Source organism: Heterodontus francisci, chromosome 10 (genome assembly GCF_036365525.1).
Source record: "Heterodontus francisci isolate sHetFra1 chromosome 10, sHetFra1.hap1, whole genome shotgun sequence".
NCBI lineage: Eukaryota > Metazoa > Chordata > Chondrichthyes > Heterodontiformes > Heterodontidae > Heterodontus > Heterodontus francisci.
This window is the reverse complement of record NC_090380.1, coordinates 105,505,120-105,523,026: the sequence shown is the minus strand read 5'-3', so window position 1 is coordinate 105,523,026 and position 17,907 is coordinate 105,505,120. Positions and strand designations below refer to the sequence as shown.

At 49.5% G+C, this 17,907-nt stretch overlaps 1 protein-coding gene across 1 annotated transcript; it reads right to left on the bottom strand.

Moving 5' to 3' along the window:
• Window positions 1-169: 169 nt before the first annotated feature.
• Window positions 170-3,376, bottom strand: LOC137374224 (mucin-2-like; the record flags this gene model as incomplete). Its single annotated transcript, XM_068040012.1, has 3 exons — window positions 170-705; window positions 2,428-2,934; window positions 3,310-3,376. Coding segments are annotated over 3 exons (1,110 nt in total), but the record flags the coding sequence as incomplete, so codon positions are not given.
• Window positions 3,377-17,907: the final 14,531 nt, after the last annotated feature.

The following is a 17,907-nucleotide window of genomic DNA, read 5'->3' as shown; positions in this document are numbered from 1 at the left end:
TGGTGGTGGTCGGAGTGGTGATGGTCGGAGTGGTGATGGTCGGAGTGGTGGTGGTCGGAGAGGTGGTGGTAGGAGAGGTGGTGGTAGGAGTGGTGGTGGTAGGAGTGGTGGTGGTAGGAGTGGTGGTAATAGGGGTGGTGGTAATAGGGGTGGTGGTAATAGGGGTGGTGGTGATAGGAGAGGTGGTGGTCGGCGAGGTGGTGGTCGGCGAGGTGGTGGTAGGAGAGGTGGTGGTAGGAGAGGTGGTGGTAGGAGTGGTGGTGGTAGGAGTGGTGGTGGTAGGAGTGGTGGTCGTCGGCGAGGTGGTGGTAGGAGAGGTGGTGGTCGGAGAGGTGGTAGTGGGGGAGGTAGTGGTCAGAGAGGTGGTGGTCGGAGAGGTGGTAGCCAGAGTGGTGGTGGTCGGAGAGGTGGTAGCCGGAGTGGTGGTGGTCGGAGAGGTTGTGGTAGGAGAGGTGGTGGTTGGAGAGGTGCTGGTAGGAATGGTAGTGGTAGGAATGGTAGTGGTAGGGGAGGCGGTGGTAGGAGAACTGGTGGGAGGAGAGATGGTGGTGGTGCTTGGAGTGGTGGTGGTTGGAGAAATGGTGGTAGGAGCAGTAGTGGCAGGAGAGGTGGTGGTAGGAGAGGTGGTGGGAGGAGAGGTAGTGGTGGTAGTTGAAGTGGTGGTAGGAGAGGTGATGGTAGGAGATGTGGTGATAGAAGTTGTGGCTCTAGGAGTGGTGATGACGGGAGTGGTGATGACGGGAGTGGTGATGACGGGAGTGGTGGTGGTCGGAGAGGTGGTGGTCGGAGAGGTGGTGGTCGGAGTGGTGCTGGTCGGAGTGGTTATGGTTGGAGTGGTGGTGGTTGGAGTGATGGTGGTTGGAGTGATGGTGGTTGGAGTGATGGTGGTTGGAGTGATGGTGGTTGGAGAGGTGGTGGTTGGAGAGGTGCTGGTAGGAGTGGTGGTGATAGGAGAGGTGGTGGTAGGAGAGGTGGTGGTAGGAGTGGTGGTGGTAGGAGTGGTGGTGGTAGGAGAGGTGGTGGTTGGAGAGGTGGTGGTAGGAGTGATGGTGATAGCAGAGGTGGTGGTAGGAGAGGTGGTGGTAGGAGTGGTGGTGGTAGGAGTGGTGGTGGTAGGAGAGGCGATGGTAGGAGAGGTGGTGGTAGGAGAGGTGGTGGTAGGAGTGGTGGTGGTAGGAGAGGCGGTGGTAGGAGAGGTGGTAGTTGGAGTAGTGGTGGTCGGAGTGGTGATGGTCGGAGTGGTGATGGTCGGAGTGGTGGTGGTCGGAGAGGTGGTGGTAGGAGAGGTGGTGGTAGGAGTGGTGGTAGTAGGAGTGGTGGTGGTAGGAGTGGTGGTGGTAGGAGTGGTGGTTGTAGGAGTGGTGGTGGTAGGAGTGGTGGTGGTAGGAGTGGTGGTGGTAGGAGTGGTGGTAATAGGGGTGGTGGTAATAGGGGTGGTGGTAATAGGGGTGGTGGTGATAGGGGAGGTGGTGGTCGGCGAGGTGGTGGTCGGCGAGGTGGTGGTTGGCGAGGTGGTGGTTGGCGAGGTGGTGGTAGGAGAGGTGGTGGTAGGAGAGGTGGTGGTAGGAGAGGTGGTGGTAGGAGAGGTGGTGGTAGGAGTGGTGGTGGTAGGAGTGGTGGTGGTAGGAGTGGTGGTCGTCGGCGAGGTGGTGGTAGGAGAGGTGGTGGTCGGAGAGGTGGTAGTGGGGGAGGTAGTGGTCAGAGAGGTGGTGGTCGGAGAGGTGGTAGCCAGAGTGGTGGTGGTCGGAGAGGTGGTAGCCAGAGTGGTGGTGGTCGGAGAGGTTGTGGTAGGAGAGGTGGTGGTTGGAGAGGTGCTGGTAGGAATGGTAGTGGTAGGAATGGTAGTGGTAGGGGAGGCGGTGGTAGGAGAACTGGTGGGAGGAGAGATGGTGGTGGTGCTTGGAGTGGTGGTGGTTGGAGAAATGGTGGTAGGAGCAGTAGTGGCAGGAGAGGTGGTGGTAGGAGAGGTGGTGGGAGGAGAGGTAGTGGTGGTAGTTGAAGTGGTGGTAGGAGAGGTGATGGTAGGAGATGTGGTGATAGAAGTTGTGGCTCTAGGAGTGGTGATGACGGGAGTGGTGATGACGGGAGTGGTGATGACGGGAGTGGTGGTGGTCGGAGAGGTGGTGGTCGGAGAGGTGGTGGTCGGAGAGGTGGTGGTCGGAGTGGTGCTGGTCGGAGTGGTGCTGGTCGGAGTGGTGCTGGTCGGAGTGGTGGTGGTTGGAGTGATGGTGGTTGGAGTGATGGTGGTTGGAGAGGTGGTGGTTGGAGAGGTGGTGGTTGGAGAGGTGCTGGTAGGAGTGGTGGTGATAGGAGAGGTGGTGGTAGGAGAGGTGGTGGTAGGAGAGGTGGTGGTAGGAGAGGTGGTGGTTGGAGAGGTGGTGGTTGGAGAGGTGGTGGTAGGAGTGGTGGTGATAGCAGAGGTGGTGGTAGGAGAGGTGGTGGTAGGAGAGGTGGTGGTAGGAGAGGTGGTGGTAGGAGTGGTGGTGGTAGGAGTGGTGGTAGTTGGAGTGGTGGTAGTTGGAGTGGTGGTGGTAGGAGAGGTGGTGGTAGGAGAGGCGGTGGTAGGAGAGGTGGTGGTAGGAGAGGTGGTGGTAGGAGTGGTGGTGGTCGGAGTGGTGATGGTCGGAGTGGTGATGGTTGGAGTGGTGATGGTCGGAGTGGTGGTGGTTGGAGAGGTGGTGGTTGGAGAGGTGGTGGTAGGAGTGGTGGTGGTAGGAGTGGTGGTGGTAGGAGTGGTGGTGGTAGGAGTGGTGGTTGTAGGAGTGGTGGTGGTAGGAGTGGTGGTAATAGGGGTGGTGGTAATAGGGGTGGTGGTAATAGGGGTGGTGTTAATAGGGGTGGTGGTAATAGGGGTGGTGGTGATAGGAGAGGTGGTGGTCGGCGAGGTGGTGGTTGGCGAGGTGGTGGTAGGAGAGGTGGTGGTAGGAGAGGTGGTGGTAGGAGAGGTGGTGGTAGGAGTGGTGGTGGTAGGAGTGGTGGTCGTCAGCGAGGTGGTGGTAGGAGAGGTGGTGGTCGGAGAGGTGGTAGTGGGGGAGGTAGTGGTCAGAGAGGTGGTGGTCGGAGAGGTGGTAGCCAGAGTGGTGGTGGTCGGAGAGGTGGTAGCCAGAGTGGTGGTGGTCGGAGAGGTTGTGGTAGGAGAGGTGGTGGTTGGAGAGGTGCTGGTAGGAATGGTAGTGGTAGGAATGGTAGTGGTAGGGGAGGCGGTGGTAGGAGAACTGGTGGGAGGAGAGATGGTGGTGGTGCTTGGAGTGGTGGTGGTTGGAGAAATGGTGGTAGGAGCAGTAGTGGCAGGAGAGGTGGTGGTAGGAGAGGTGGTGGGAGGAGAGGTAGTGGTGGTAGTTGAAGTGGTGGTAGGAGAGGTGATGGTAGGAGATGTGGTGATAGAAGTTGTGGCTCTAGGAGTGGTGATGACGGGAGTGGTGATGACGGGAGTGGTGATGACGGGAGTGGTGATGACGGGAGAGGTGGTGGTCGGAGAGGTGGTGGTCGGAGAGGTGGTGGTCGGAGAGGTGGTGGTCGGAGTGGTGCTGGTCGGAGTGGTGCTGGTCGGAGTGGTGCTGGTCGGAGTGATGGTGGTTGGAGAGGTGGTGGTTGGAGAGCTGCTGGTAGGAGTGGTGGTGATAGGAGAGGTGGTGGTAGGAGAGGTGGTGGTAGGAGTGGTGGTGGTAGGAGTGGTGGTGGTAGGAGAGGTGGTGGTAGGAGAGGTGGTGGTAGGAGTGGTGGTGGTAGGAGTGGTGGTGGTAGGAGTGGTGGTGGTAGGAGAGGCGGTGGTAGGAGAGGCGGTGGTTGGAGTGGTGGTGGTAGGAGAGGTGGTGGTAGGAGTGGTGGTGGTAGGAGAGGCGGTGGTAGGAGAGGTGGTGGTAGGAGAGGTGGTAGTTGGAGTAGTGGTGGTAGGAGTGGTGGTGGTCGGAGTGGTGATGGTCGGAGTGGTGATGGTCGGAGTGGTGGTGGTTGGAGAGGTGGTGGTAGGAGAGGTGGTGGTAGGAGTGGTGGTGGTAGGAGTGGTGGTGGTAGGAGTGGTGGTTGTAGGAGTGGTGGTGGTAGGAGTGGTGGTAATAGGGGTGGTGGTAATAGGGGTGGTGGTAATAGGGGTGGTGGTGATAGGAGAGGTGGTGGTCGGCGAGGTGGTGGTCGGCGAGGTGGTGGTTGGCGAGGTGGTGGTTGGCGAGGTGGTGGTTGGCGAGGTGGTGGTAGGAGAGGTGGTGGTAGGAGTGGTGGTGGTAGGAGTGGTGGTCGTCGGCGAGGTGGTGGTAGGAGAGGTGGTGGTCGGAGATGTGGTAGTGGGGGAGGTAGTGGTCAGAGAGGTGGTGGTCGGAGAGGTGGTAGCCAGAGTGGTGGTGGTCGGAGAGGTGGTAGCCAGAGTGGTGGTGGTCGGAGAGGTTGTGGTAGGAGAGGTGGTGGTTGGAGAGGTGCTGGTAGGAATGGTAGTGGTAGGAATGGTAGTGGTAGGGGAGGCGGTGGTAGGAGAACTGGTGGGAGGAGAGATGGTGGTGGTGCTTGGAGTGGTGGTGGTTGGAGAAATGGTGGTAGGACCAGTAGTGGCAGGAGAGGTGGTGGTAGGAGAGGTGGTGGGAGGAGAGGTAGTGGTGGTAGTTGAAGTGGTGGTAGGAGAGGTGATGGTAGGAGATGTGGTGATAGAAGTTGTGGCTCTAGGAGTGGTGATGACGGGAGTGGTGATGACGGGAGTGGTGATGACGGGAGTGGTGATGACGGGAGTGGTGGTGGTCGGAGAGGTGGTGGTCGGAGAGGTGGTGGTCGGAGAGGTGGTGGTCGGAGTGGTGCTGGTCGGAGTGGTGCTGGTTGGAGTGGTGCTGGTTGGAGTGGTGGTGGTTGGAGTGATGGTGGTTGGAGTGATGGTGGTTGGAGTGATGGTGGTTGGAGAGGTGGTGGTTGGAGAGGTGCTGGTAGGAGTGGTGGTGATAGGAGAGGTGGTGGTAGGAGAGGTGGTGGTAGGAGTGGTGGTGGTAGGAGTGGTGGTGGTAGGAGTGGTGGTGGTTGGAGAGGTGGTGGTTGGAGAAGTGGTGGTAGGAGTGGTGGTGATAGCAGAGGTGGTGGTAGGAGAGGTGGTGGTAGGAGTGGTGGTGGTAGGAGTGGTGGTGGTAGGAGAGGCGGTGGTAGGAGAGGCGGTGGTAGGAGAGGTGGTGGTAGGAGAGGTGGTGGTAGGAGAGGTGGTGGTAGGAGAGGTGGTAGTTGGAGTGGTGGTGGTAGGAGAGGTGGTGGTAGGAGTAGTGGTGGTAGGAGTGGTGGTGGTCGGAGTGGTGATGGTCGGAGTGGTGATGGTCGGAGTGGTGATGGTCGGAGTGGTGGTGGTCGGAGAGGTGGTGGTAGGAGTGGTGGTGGTAGGAGTGGTGGTGGTAGGAGTGGTGGTGGTAGGAGTGGTGGTGGTAGGAGTGGTGGTAATAGGGGTGGTGGTGATAGGGGTGGTGTTGATAGGGGTGGTGGTGATAGGGGTGGTGGTGATAGGAGAGGTGGTGGTCGGCGAGGTGGTGGTTGGCGAGGTGGTGGTAGGAGAGGTGGTGGTAGGAGAGGTGGTGGTAGGAGTGGTGGTGGTAGGAGTGGTGGTGGTAGGAGTGGTGGTCGTCGGCGAGGTGGTGGTAGGAGAGGTGGTGGTAGGAGAGGTGGTGGTAGGAGTGGTGGTGGTAGGAGTGGTGGTGGTAGGAGAGATGGTGGTCGGAGAGATGGTGGTCGGAGAGGTGGTGGTCGGAGAGGTGGTGGTAGGAGAGGTGGTGGTAGGAGTGGTGGTGGTAGGAGAGGTGGTGGTAGGAGAGGTGGTGGTAGGAGAGGTGGTGGTCGGAGAGGTGGTGGTCGGAGAGGTGGTGGTAGGAGTGGTGGTGGTAGGAGTGGTGGTGGTAGGAGAGATGGTGGTCGGAGAGATGGTGGTCGGAGAGGTGGTGGTCGGAGAGGTGGTGGTCGGAGTGGTGGTGGTAGGAGTGGTGGCGGTAGGAGTTGCGGTGGTAATAGTTGTGGTGGTGGTAGGAGAGGTGGTAATAGGAGTGTTGGTGGTAGGAGAGGTGGTGGTAGGAGAGGTGGTGGTAGGAGAGGTGGTGGTAGGAGTGGTGGTGTTAGGAGAGGTAGTGGTAGGAGAGGTGGTGGTAGGAGAGGTGGTAGTGGTAGGAGTGGTGGTGCTAGGAGTGGTGGTGGTAGAAGGGGTGGTGTTAGGAGAGGTAGTGGTGGTAGTTGGAGCTGTGGTGGTTGGAGCTGTGGTGGTGGGAGTGAGGGTGGTGGGAGTGAGGGTGGTGGGAGTGAGGGTGGTGGGAGTGAGGGTGGTGGGAGTGAGGGTGGTGGGAGTGAGGGTGGTGTGTGTGCTGGTGCTGGGAGTGGTGGTGGTTGGTGTGGTGGTGCTGGCTGTGGTTGTAGTGGGGTTCGTGCCAATTGGTGTCGCAGTAAGAGCCTTGGTTATTGGATTGCTGGTCGAGGCACTGATGCTGCTTTGATTCGTCTTTGTTGAGAATACATTGATTGGAGTCGTACTCTCTGAGGAAATGGTGGAACCTGTATTAAAAATGAAAGGCCAACAAATTTTAATCAGCAACACTGGTAAAATTGCTCGGAGCCTTTTAGTTCAAGGTCATACTCAGTCAATGGTTTCGCCCATACACTGTCTCAGATAGCAGCAGCATTGCAGGTTATTCCTTAATAAGGCAAAGGATATTAGTTTCTTAAAGTCACACAACTAAAATGAAGACAATAGATGGTTTCAGTAAGGGAGAGTAGGGCATGACAGCGACAGATACATGCAGGGCTCTGGGAATCAATGAGTACCTGACATAAATTGTCAGAGTTGGCCTTTTTATGAACCATGCAAGGTACTTTCCATTGGAGAATGGAGCCAGGAGCACGCTATACCACGGATTCCCTCTAGCCAGGTTCAATCAGGTCCCAGTATATTGGGGGAGGCCAGTACGTTGAGTGAGTTAAGGTATACAGGCCTCCAGAGGTTCGATGTTGTCTGTCGGCCACCAACGAGCGGGAAAGATGGAGAGGAACAAATTTGCAAGGAAATTACAGACTGATGCAAGAATTATAGAGTAGTTATATTGGGGACTTTAATTATCCAAATAAAGAATGGGATAGTAGTAGTGTAAAGGGGAGAGAGGGGCAAAAGTTCCTCGAATATGGGCAGGACAATTTTCTACAGCACAGTCCAATGAGAAAGGAGGCAGAACTGGACCTGGTTCTTGGGAATGAGGTGGGCCAAGTGGATCACATCTCAGTGGGGGAACATTTAGGGAACAGTGATCAATATATCATAGGGTTTAGGTTGGCTATGGAAAAGGAGAAAGAACAATCCAGAATAAAAATAATGAGCTGGGGGAAAGCCAGCTTCAATGGGGTAAGCATGGATCTGACCCAGATAAATTGGAATCAAAGGTTGGCAGGCAAAATGGTAACTGAATAATGGGCTACCTTTAAAGAAGAGATGGTTGGGGCACAGTCAAAGTATTTTCCCAAGAAGGGGAAAAATAGGGTAAACAAATCCAGAGCCCCCTGGATGTTGAAAGCGATAGAGATTAAAATGAAGAAGAAAAAGTGTGCTTATGACAGATGTCAGCTGGATCATGCAACTGAGAATCAAGCTGGATCTAGTAGGTTCAGAGGGGAGAAGCAAAGTGTGAGTATAAAGAGAGACTGACAGCTAACATAAAAGGGAATAAAAAAGTCTTCTATAGTCACATAAATAGTAAAAGGATGGTAAAAGGAGGAGTGGGGCAGATTAAGGACCGAAAAAGGGATTTGCGCATGGAGGAAGGGGGCATGGCTGAGGTGTTAAATGAATACTTTGCATCTGTCTTTAACAAGAAAGAAGATGCTGTGCAGGTCATTGTTAAAGAGGAGATAGTTCAGACTCTTGAAGGGTTTAAAATTAATAACGAAGAGGTATTGGATAGGCATCTGTACTTAAAGTTGATAAGGCACCAGGATCAGATGAGATGCATCCAAGAAAACTGAGGAAACTGAGAGTGGAAATTGCGGAGGAACTGGCCTTAATTTTCCAATTTTCCTTAGACTTAAGGGTGGTGCCAGAGACCTGGAGAATTGCAAAAAAGATGTAAAGGTGCAGGATAAGCCCAGCAACTACATGCCATATAGTATAACCTCAGTGGTGGGGAAGCTTCTAGAAATGATAATTTGGGACAAAATTATTAACAGGATATACATTATTGATATATATTAATGACCTAGACGTTGGTGTATAGGCCATAATTTCAATATTTGCAGATGATACAAGACTTAGAAGTATTGTGAACTGTGAGAATAGTATAAACTTCAAAAGACAATGGGTTGGTGGAATGGGTGGACAAGTGGCAGGTGAAATTTAATGTAGAGGAGTGTGAAATGGTTCATTTTGGTCGAAAGTATGCAAAGAGCCAATATAAAATAAAAGATACAATTCTAAAGGGGGTGCAAGAGCAGAAGAATCTATGTGTACTTGTGCATAAATCATTGAAAGTGGCAGAATGGGGTGAGAGAGCAGTTACTAGAGCATACAGCATCCTTGGCTTTATCAATTATCAATGGCTTTACAAAAGCAAGGAAGTTATGTTAAACTTGTACAAAACACTGGTTTGGCCTCAAATGGAGTATTGTGTCCAGTTCTGGGCAGCACACTTTAGGAAGGATGTGAAGGGGTTAGAGAGGGTGCAGAAAAGATTCACGAGAATGAATGAGAACGTCACTTACATAGATAGATTGGAGAAGTTGGGACTGTTTTCCTTGAAGAATAGAAGGTTGAGAGGAGACTTGATGGAGATATTCAAAAATATGAGGGAACATAGGAACATAGGAGCAGGAGTAGGCCATTCAGCCCATCGAGCCTGCTCCACTATTCAATACGATCATGGCTGATCATCCACTTCAATGTCTTTTTCCCACACTGTCCCCATATCCCCTTACGCCATTTGTATTTAGAAATCTGCTTTAAACATACCCAATGACTGAGCTTCCACAGCCCTCTGGGGTAGAGAATTCCAAAGATTCACAACCCTCTGAGTAAAGAAATTTCTCCTCATCTCTGTCCGAAGTGGCTTCCCCCTTATTTTGAAATTGTGTCCCTTGGTTCTTGACTCCCCAGCCAGGGGAAACATCTTAACTGCATCTACCCTGTCTATCTCTATACGTATTTTGTAGGTTTCAATGAGATCACCTCTTATTCTTCGAAACACTAGAGAATATAGGCCCAGTTTCCCCAATCTCTCTTCATAGGACAGTCCCACCATCCCGGGAACAAGTCTGGTGAATCTTCGTTGCACTCCCTCTATGGCAATAATATCCTTCCTAAGGTAAGGGGACCAAAACTGCACACAGGTGCGGTCTAACCAAAGTTCTATACAATTGAAACAAGACTTCACTACTCCTGTACTCAAATCTTCTTGCAATAAATGCTAACATACCATTAGCCTTCTTAAATGTTTGCTGTACCTGCATGTTAGCTTTCAGTGACTTATTGACAAGGACACCCAGGTCTGAACAGATAGGGAGAAACTGTTCCCATTAGTGGAAGGATCAAGAACTAGAGGGCACAGATTTAAGGTAATTGGCAAAAGAAGCAATGGTGACATGAGGAAAAACTTTTTTATGCAGCGAGTGGTTAGGATCTGAATGCACTGCCTGAGAGTGTGGTGGAGGCAGGTTCAATCAAGGTATTCAAGAAGGAATTGGATTGTTATCTGAAAAGGAAGAATGTGCAGGACTATGGGGAGAAGCTGGGGGAGTGGCACTAGATGAATTGCTCCTTCAGAGAGCCAGCACAGGCACAACGGGCCAAATGGCCTCTTTCTGTGCTGTAACCATTCTATGATTCTATGAATGTGGAGCCCCACCAGCTGGTCCAGCTTGTGGAAGAGCCCTACAAAAATGTGAGTGTTTTTATACAAGGGGCCGATGAGATATGGCCAGTGTCAGGACAGGATCTGGGGAAACCTATTCCCCAACAACCCACCACTACCCCACCTTTCACAACTTGCAGCTGGATGAAGCAGGCAGGCAGCAGAGATGTTCCTGAATTGGGGTCTTTGCCTGCCTATGTAATGCAAAGCGGGTTCCTAACATCGACCCTGCACATGACCAGCCCAGTGGGACGCTGGTGAGTGCCGTCCCAACATAAGCAAGTTAAGCAATTTCAACTCCAAGTTTGCTGCTGCTCACAGGCTCTTTGGAAAAATGTCAGTTCAAAACATAAGAAAGAAAGTTGTCGGTCAAAAAGGAACTTTACTGAACAATATACAACTGTTAAAGCAGTGCAAACAACTGTTGGAAAGTGTTTGAACACTCTGGATTGCTGAAATGATCGACTTTGTATTAAACATTACACATCCTTCAACAAATAAAAAGCAAAATTGCCAAATTCAGTAAGCCAGTGGTGCTGGGTATCAGAGCATAGCAACACAGAGAGAAGGTATGGAGGTTTGTTTCCCAATTCCAAGTCCTTGTTCCCAGACAGGTCACTGTGGGAAGGTGCAACCAGAGTAAGGGTCATTTCTTGGCTGATGTTGCTTTCTAACAGCTGGCTGATGAGAGTTACTGATAGAGGGCTCAGTCACAGGAGGTGCAAGACTCAAGGAATCCAAACAGGGGGAAAAACAGAAACAAAATACAGCCATTTCATGCTCTAAAATGCTGAAGAGAAACTAAAGACAGAAGTTAAATCAATTTTGGAAAAAGTAATTTTTTTTCTCTTATTAATATACTCCATGATTTATTTTCAGTTATATTTCCATTGACTTTAACAGTCATTAAATCTGTAATTCTCTCCCCTTTAATTCTCTACTTTACTGCCTGTCTCACTGTTCACTTTGTCCCCTACCAATTTTGAAATTCTTTTCCCCCTTTTCTCTTTCCAGCGCCCTTTCACTGACAGAGTAAGTTTCGTGTAACATCCAGCATGTTTTCCATACCTTGCCAAGTTTTGATCACACCTGATGTTCAGCTTCCCCTCTCTCTTCTATTCAGTCCTGTCAGGGTGCTTACTTATCAGGACAGGAGCACACCTGAATGTTAACCTTACTTTTCTCCTTCCAGGTACAAACAGATCGGCTGTACCTTTTCCTCATTTTAACTCTCATTAATTTTGCAAGGTGTCTTTATTCAATGCAAATTTTACAGAAGAGCAATAGTTCCTCTGTTTGGCATTTCAACCAGAAAAGTAATTTTTTTTTAAAGTGTCATGCCAATTCGGAGTTCAGTGTAACATAACCAAATGAAATATCTATTGGTAGACTTACCTAAACTTGCAGCTATTAAAATTAAGTAGAAAACGCCTATTGGCTCCATATTGAGGCTGAAATACTTCCAATCACTGACTCTTCCCATTGATGTTCAGTTTGAAAGATCCAATTTAGAGGTTTGAAAATGTTTTATAGAGCTTTGCCCTGTTTACTCAGGTAAAACATTATAATTAACTATGATGAGGTATTGTAATTTGCATATCATTAATACTGGCCATTAATAGAGTTTGTTTCATTATGCACAACTCTGACAACTAGAGGAAGGTAAGCAGCTGATGCATGTTTGGTATTCAACATGGTGCAATGACTGTGGTAATGAGTTAATCATTGGCAACCAATTCATCAGGAACATTTTTTAATAATATACAAATCCTAGACTTCCTTTTCAACTGTTGTACTGTTGAAAGTGGAGTGGCTCGGCACTTTCATATTAACATAGGATTAGGAATAGGCCATTCAGCCCCCTGAGTCTGATTCAATCAGACCATGACGAATCCATATCTCATCTCCAGTTACCTGCCTTTGATCCTTGATATCCTTACCAAATAAAAATCGATCATTCTCAGCCCTAAAAGTTTCAATTGATCCAGCTTGTACAGTCTTTTGGATGGCAAAAGTTTTCTATCCTTTGTGTGAAAAAGCGCTTCCTGATTTCCCTCCTAAATGGTCGAATTTTTAGATTGTACCCTCTTGTTCTTGATTCTTCCACTAACAGATTTATTGCCCACCTATAGTTGCCCTGAGAAGGTAATGCAAGGCCTTATTCTTGAACAGATGCACTCTTTGTGATGTTGGGATGGCCACAAGAGCTCTGGGTAGAGAATCCAGAATTTTGGCCCAACGATGCAGCTGAACACGTGGCTACAGAACTGGTGTAGGAGGGAGGGATTCAGATATGTGGATCATTGGAATACTTTCTGGGGAAGGTGGGACCTGTACAAGAAGGACGGGTTGCATCTGAACTGGAGGGGCACCAATATCCTGGGCGGGAGGTTTGCTAGAGCTCTTCGGGAGGGTTTAAACTAGTTTGGCAGGGGGATGGGAACCGGAGCCACGGATCAGTGGATGGGGTAGCTGTTGAACAGGCAGATACCAAATGCAGAGTGTCTGTGAGGAAGGTTAGACAGTTGACAGGGCAAAGTTGCAGCCAGTATGATGGGTTAAAGTGTGTCTATTTTAACACAAGAAGTGTCAGGAATAAGGGTGATGAACTTAGAGCATGGATCAGTACTTGGAGCTACGATGTTGTGGCCATTACGGAGACGTGGATACCACAGGGGCAGGAATGGATGTTGGATGTTCCGGGGTTTAGATGTTTCAAAAGGAATAGGGAGGGAGGTAAAAGAGGTGGGGGAGTGGCATTGCTAATCAGGGATAGTATCACAGCTGCAGAAAGGGAGGTCGTTGAGGAGGGTTTGTCTACTGAGTCATTATGGGTGGAAGTCAGAAACAGGAAAGGAGCAGTCACTTTGTTGGGAGTTTTCTATAGACCCCCCAATAGCAACAGAGACATGGAGAAACAGATTGGGAGGCAGATTTTGGAAAGGTGCAGAAGTAACAGGATTGTTGTCATGGGTGACTTCAAATTCCCTAATATTGATTGGAACCTCCTTAGTGCAAATAGTTTGGATGGAGCAGTTTTTGTCACTTGTGTCCAGGAAGGTTTCCTGACTCAATATGTAGATAGGCCGACGAGAGGGGAGACTATGCTGGACTTGGTGCTTGGCAACGAACCAGGCCAGGTGGCAGATCTTTCGGTGGGAGAGCATTTCGGTGATAGTGATCACAACTCCCTGACCTTTACTATAGTCATGGAGAGGGACAGGAGCAGACAGGATGGGAAAATATTTATATAAAAGCAAAATACTGCGGATGCTGGAAATCTGAAACAAAAACAAGAAATGCTGGAATCACTCAGCAGGTCTGGCAGCATCTGTGGAAAGAGAAGCAGAGTTAACGTTTCGGGTTAGTGACCCTTCTTCGGAACTCTATTTAATTGGGGGAGGGGGAATTACAATGCTATTAGGCAGGAACTGGGGAGCATAAATTGGGAACAGATGTTCTCGGGGAAATGTACGACAGAAATGTGGAGGTTGTTTAGGGAGCACTTGCTGCGACTGCTGGATAGGTTTGTCCCGATGAGGCAGGGAAGGGATGGTAGGGTGAAGGAACCTTGGATGACAAGAGATGTGGAACAGCTAGTCAAGAGGAAGAAGGAAGCTTACTTAAGGTTGAGGAAGCAAGGATCAGACAGGGCTCTGGAGGGTTACAAGGTAGCCAGGAAGGAACTGAAGAATGGACTTAGGAGAGCTAGAAGGGGACATGAAAAAGTCTTGGCGGGTAAGATTAAGGAAAATCCCAAGGCATTCTACACTTATGTGAGGAACAAGGGGATGGCCAGAGTGAGGGTAGGGCCTTTCAGGGATAGTGGAGGGAACTTGTGCCTGGAGTCGGAGGAGGTAGGGGAGGTCCTAAATGAATACTTTGCTTCAGTATTCACTAGTGAGAGGGACCTGGTCATTTGTGAGGACAGCGTGGAACAGGCTGATATGCTCGAACAGGTTGAGGTTAAGAGGGAGGATGTGCTGGAAATTTTGAATGATATGAGGACAGATAAGTCCCCGGGGCCAGACGGGATATACCCAAGGATATTACGGGAAGCGAGGGAAGAGATTGCTGCGCCTTTGGCGATGATCTTTGCGTCTTCACTGTCCACTGGAGTAGTACCGGATGATTGGAGGGTGGCAAATGTTGTTCCCTTGTTCAAGAAAGGGAATAGGGATAACCCTGGGAATTATAGACCAGTCAGTCTTAGGTCGGTAGTGGGCAAATTATTGGAGAGGATTCTGAGAGACAGGATTTATGATTATTTGGAAAAGCATGGTTTGATTAGAGACAGTCAGCATGGCTTTGTGAGGGGCAGGTCATGCCTCACAAGCCTTATTGAATTCTTTGAAGATGTGACAAAACACATTGATGAAGGAAGAGCAGTGGATGTGGTGTATTTGGATTTTAGCAAGGCATTTGATTAGGTTCCCCATGGTAGGCTCATTCAGAAAGTAAGGAGGCATGGGATTCAGGGAAAGTTGGCTGTCTGGATACAAAATTGGCTGGCCCATAGAAGTCAGAGGGTGGTAGTTGATGGAAAGTATTCAGCATGGAGCTCAGTGACCAGTGGTGTTCCACAAGGATCTGTTCTGGGACCTCTGCTCTTTGTGATTTTTATAAATGACTTGGATGAGGAAGTGGAAGGCTGGGTTAGCAAGTTTGCCGATGACACGAAAGTTGCTGGAGTTGTGGATAGTGTGGAAGGCTGTTGTAGGTTGCAACGGGACATTGACAGGATGCAGAGCTGGGCTGAGAAGTGGCAGATGGAGTTCAACCTGGAAAAGTGTGAAGTGATTCATTTTGGAAGGTCGAATTTGAATGCAGAATACAGGCTTAAAGACAGGATTCTTGGTAGTGTGGAGGAACAGAGGGATCTTGGGGTCCATGTCCATAGATCACTCAAAGTTGCCACCCAAGTTGATAGGGTTGTTAAGAAGGCGTATGGTGTGTTGGCTTTCATTAACAGGGGGATTGAGTTTAAGAGTCGCGAGGTTATCCTGCAGCTCTGTAAGGCCCTGGTTCGACCACACTTGGAATATTGTGTTCAGTTCTGGTCGCCTCATTATCAGAAGGATGTGGAAGCTTTAGAGAGGGTGCAGAGGAGATTTACCAGGATGCTGCCTGGACTGGAGGGCATGTCCTACGAAGAAAGATTGAGGGAGCTAGGGCTTTTCTCATTGTAGCGAAGAAGGATGAGAGGTGACTTGATAGAGGGGTACAAGATGATGAGAGGCATAGATAGAGTGGATAGTCAGAGACTTTTTCCCAGGGTGGAAAGGGCTATCACCAGGGGGCATAATTTTAAGGTGATTGGAGGAAGGTTTCGGGGAGATGTCAGAGGTAGGTTCTTTACACAGAGAGTGGTGGGTGCGTGGAATGCGCTGCCAGAGGTGGTAGTAGAAGCAGATACATTAGGGGAATTTAAGCGACTCTTGGATAGGTACATGGATGATAGTAGAATGAAGGGTAGGTAGTTAGTTTGATCTTAGAGTAGGTTAAAGGTTCGGCACAACATCGTGGGCTGATGGGCCTGTACTGTGCTGTACTGTTCTATGTTCTATGTTCTATGATTAAGGAATGACAGCAAGTTAGAATGGTGAGTGACTTGGAGAGAACTTGGAGGTGATGGTTTCCCCACGACACTGGGGCTCGTCCATCTCAGTGGCAGATGTTGTGGTACTGTCAAAGTAAGTTTCAACAAATGACTGCAGTGCATCCTGTCAATTGAACATGCTTCTTCTATGACGAACATGGCTACGGCTAAGTAGAATGGTTACAATCACTTCATGCAGGTGGTCATTAGCCTGCTGTGCGTAAATGAAAAATTTTCAAAATTAAATAGTTTTTTTTTTAAAGCAGATCATCTGAGACTCATCCTGTGGGCAGAAAATTGGGTGGGAATCATTCCCCTCGCTCCCAGGACTGCTTCCAGGATTTTCCACAGGAACTGATGGCAGGTGTTCTAAACATCCATTCAAATATTCCAATGTAATAAAAACAAGAAATGCTGGAAGTTCCGAAGAAGGGTCACTGACCCGAAACGTTAACTCTGCTTCTCTTTCCACAGATGCTGCCAAACCTGCTGAATGATTCCAGCATTTCTTGTTTTAATTTCAGATTTCCAGCATCCGCAGTATTCTGCTTTTATTCAAATATTCTAATGGTTTGTTGATAACAAGAAACATCATAGATGCTTCAGCAAACGAAAATAAAAGTAAAATTTTTCAGCTGCTATACGTGGAGGCCTGCACCAATTATTTCTCAACCTCCCTGAGATGACCTCGGGCAGGATCCCCACAAGGAACCTCCCTAATACGGCGGCACAGTGGCGCAGTGGTTAGCACTGCAGCCTCACAGCTCCAGCAACCCGGGTTCAATTCTGGGTACTGTCTGTGTGGAGTTTGCAAGTTCTCCCTATGTCTGTGTGGGTTTCCTCCGGGTGCTCCGGTTTCCTCCCACATGCCAAAAACTTGCAGGTTGATAGGTAAATTGGCTATTATAAATTGCCCCTAGTATAGGTAGGTGGTAGGGAAATATAGGGACAGGTGGGGATGTGGTAGGAATATGGAATTAGTGTAGGATTAGTATACATGGGTGGTTGATGGTCGGCACAGACTCGGTGGGCCGAAGGGCCTGTTTCAGTGCTGTATCTCTAAATAAATAATACCATTAAAAATGGCTGGCCTTAGATTAACAGCACAGGTGTGGGCAGAAGTTCCACCCCAAAACACTGATGATGCTCTGCCTTCCTCTATACCAGCTGTTTTCATGGCAGCCCACTGTTGCCACATGCACCTAACAGATAAAGAACAAAGAACAAAGAAAATTACAGCACAGGAACAGGCCCTTCGGCCCTCCAAGCCTACGCCGATCCAGATCATCTATCTAAACCTGTCACCTATTTTCTAAGGGTCTGTATCTCTTTACTTCCTGCCCATTCATGTATCTGTCTAGATACATCTTAAAAGACGCTATCGTGTCCGCGTCTACCACCTCCACTGGCAACGCGTTCCAGGCACCCACCACCCTCTGCGTAAAGAACTTTCCATGCATATACCCCCATACTTTTCCTCTTTCTCTTTGAACTCGTGTCCCCTCGTAATTGAATCCCCCACTCTGGGAAAAAGCTTCTTGCTATCCAACCTGTCTATACCTCTCATGATTTTGAACACCTCAATCAGGTCCCCCCTCAACCTCCGTCTTTCTAATGAAAATAATCCTAATCTACTCAACCTCTCTTCATAGCTAGCGCCCTCCATACCAGGCAACATCCTGGTGAACCTCCTCTGCACCCTCTCCAAAGCATCCACATCCTTTTGGTAATGTGGCGACCAGAACTGCACACAGTATTCCAAATGTGGCCGAACCAAAGTCTTATACAACTGTAACATGACCTGCCAACTCTTGTACTCAATACCCCGTCCGATGAAGGAAAGCATGCCGTATGCCTTCTTGACCACTCTATTGACCTGCGTTGCCACCTTCAGGGAACAATGGACCTGAACACCCAAATCTCTCTGTACATCAATTTTCCCCAGGACTTTTCCATTTATTGTATAGTTACTCTTGAATTGGATCTTCCAAAATGCATCACCTCGCATTTGCCCTGATTGAACTCCATCTGCCATTTCTCTGCCCAACTCTCCAATCTATCTATATTCTGCTGTATTCTCTGACAGTCCCCTTCACTATCTGCTACTCCACCAATCTTAGTGTCGTCTGCAAACTTGCTAATCAGGCCACCTATACTTTCCTCCAAATCATTTATGTATATCACAAACAACAGTGGTCCCACCACGGATCCCTGTGGAACACCACTGGTTACACGTCTCCATTTTGTGAAACTCCCTTCCACTGCTACTCTCTGTCTCCTGTTGCCCAGCCAGTTCTTTATCCATCTAGCTAGTACACCTTGGACCCCATGCGACTTCACTTTCTCCATCAGCCTACCATGGGGAACCTTATCAAACGCCTTACTGAAGTCCATGTATATGACATCTACAGTCCTTCCCTCATCAATCAACTTTGTCACTTCCTCAAAGAATTCTATTAAGTTGGTAAGACATGACCTTCC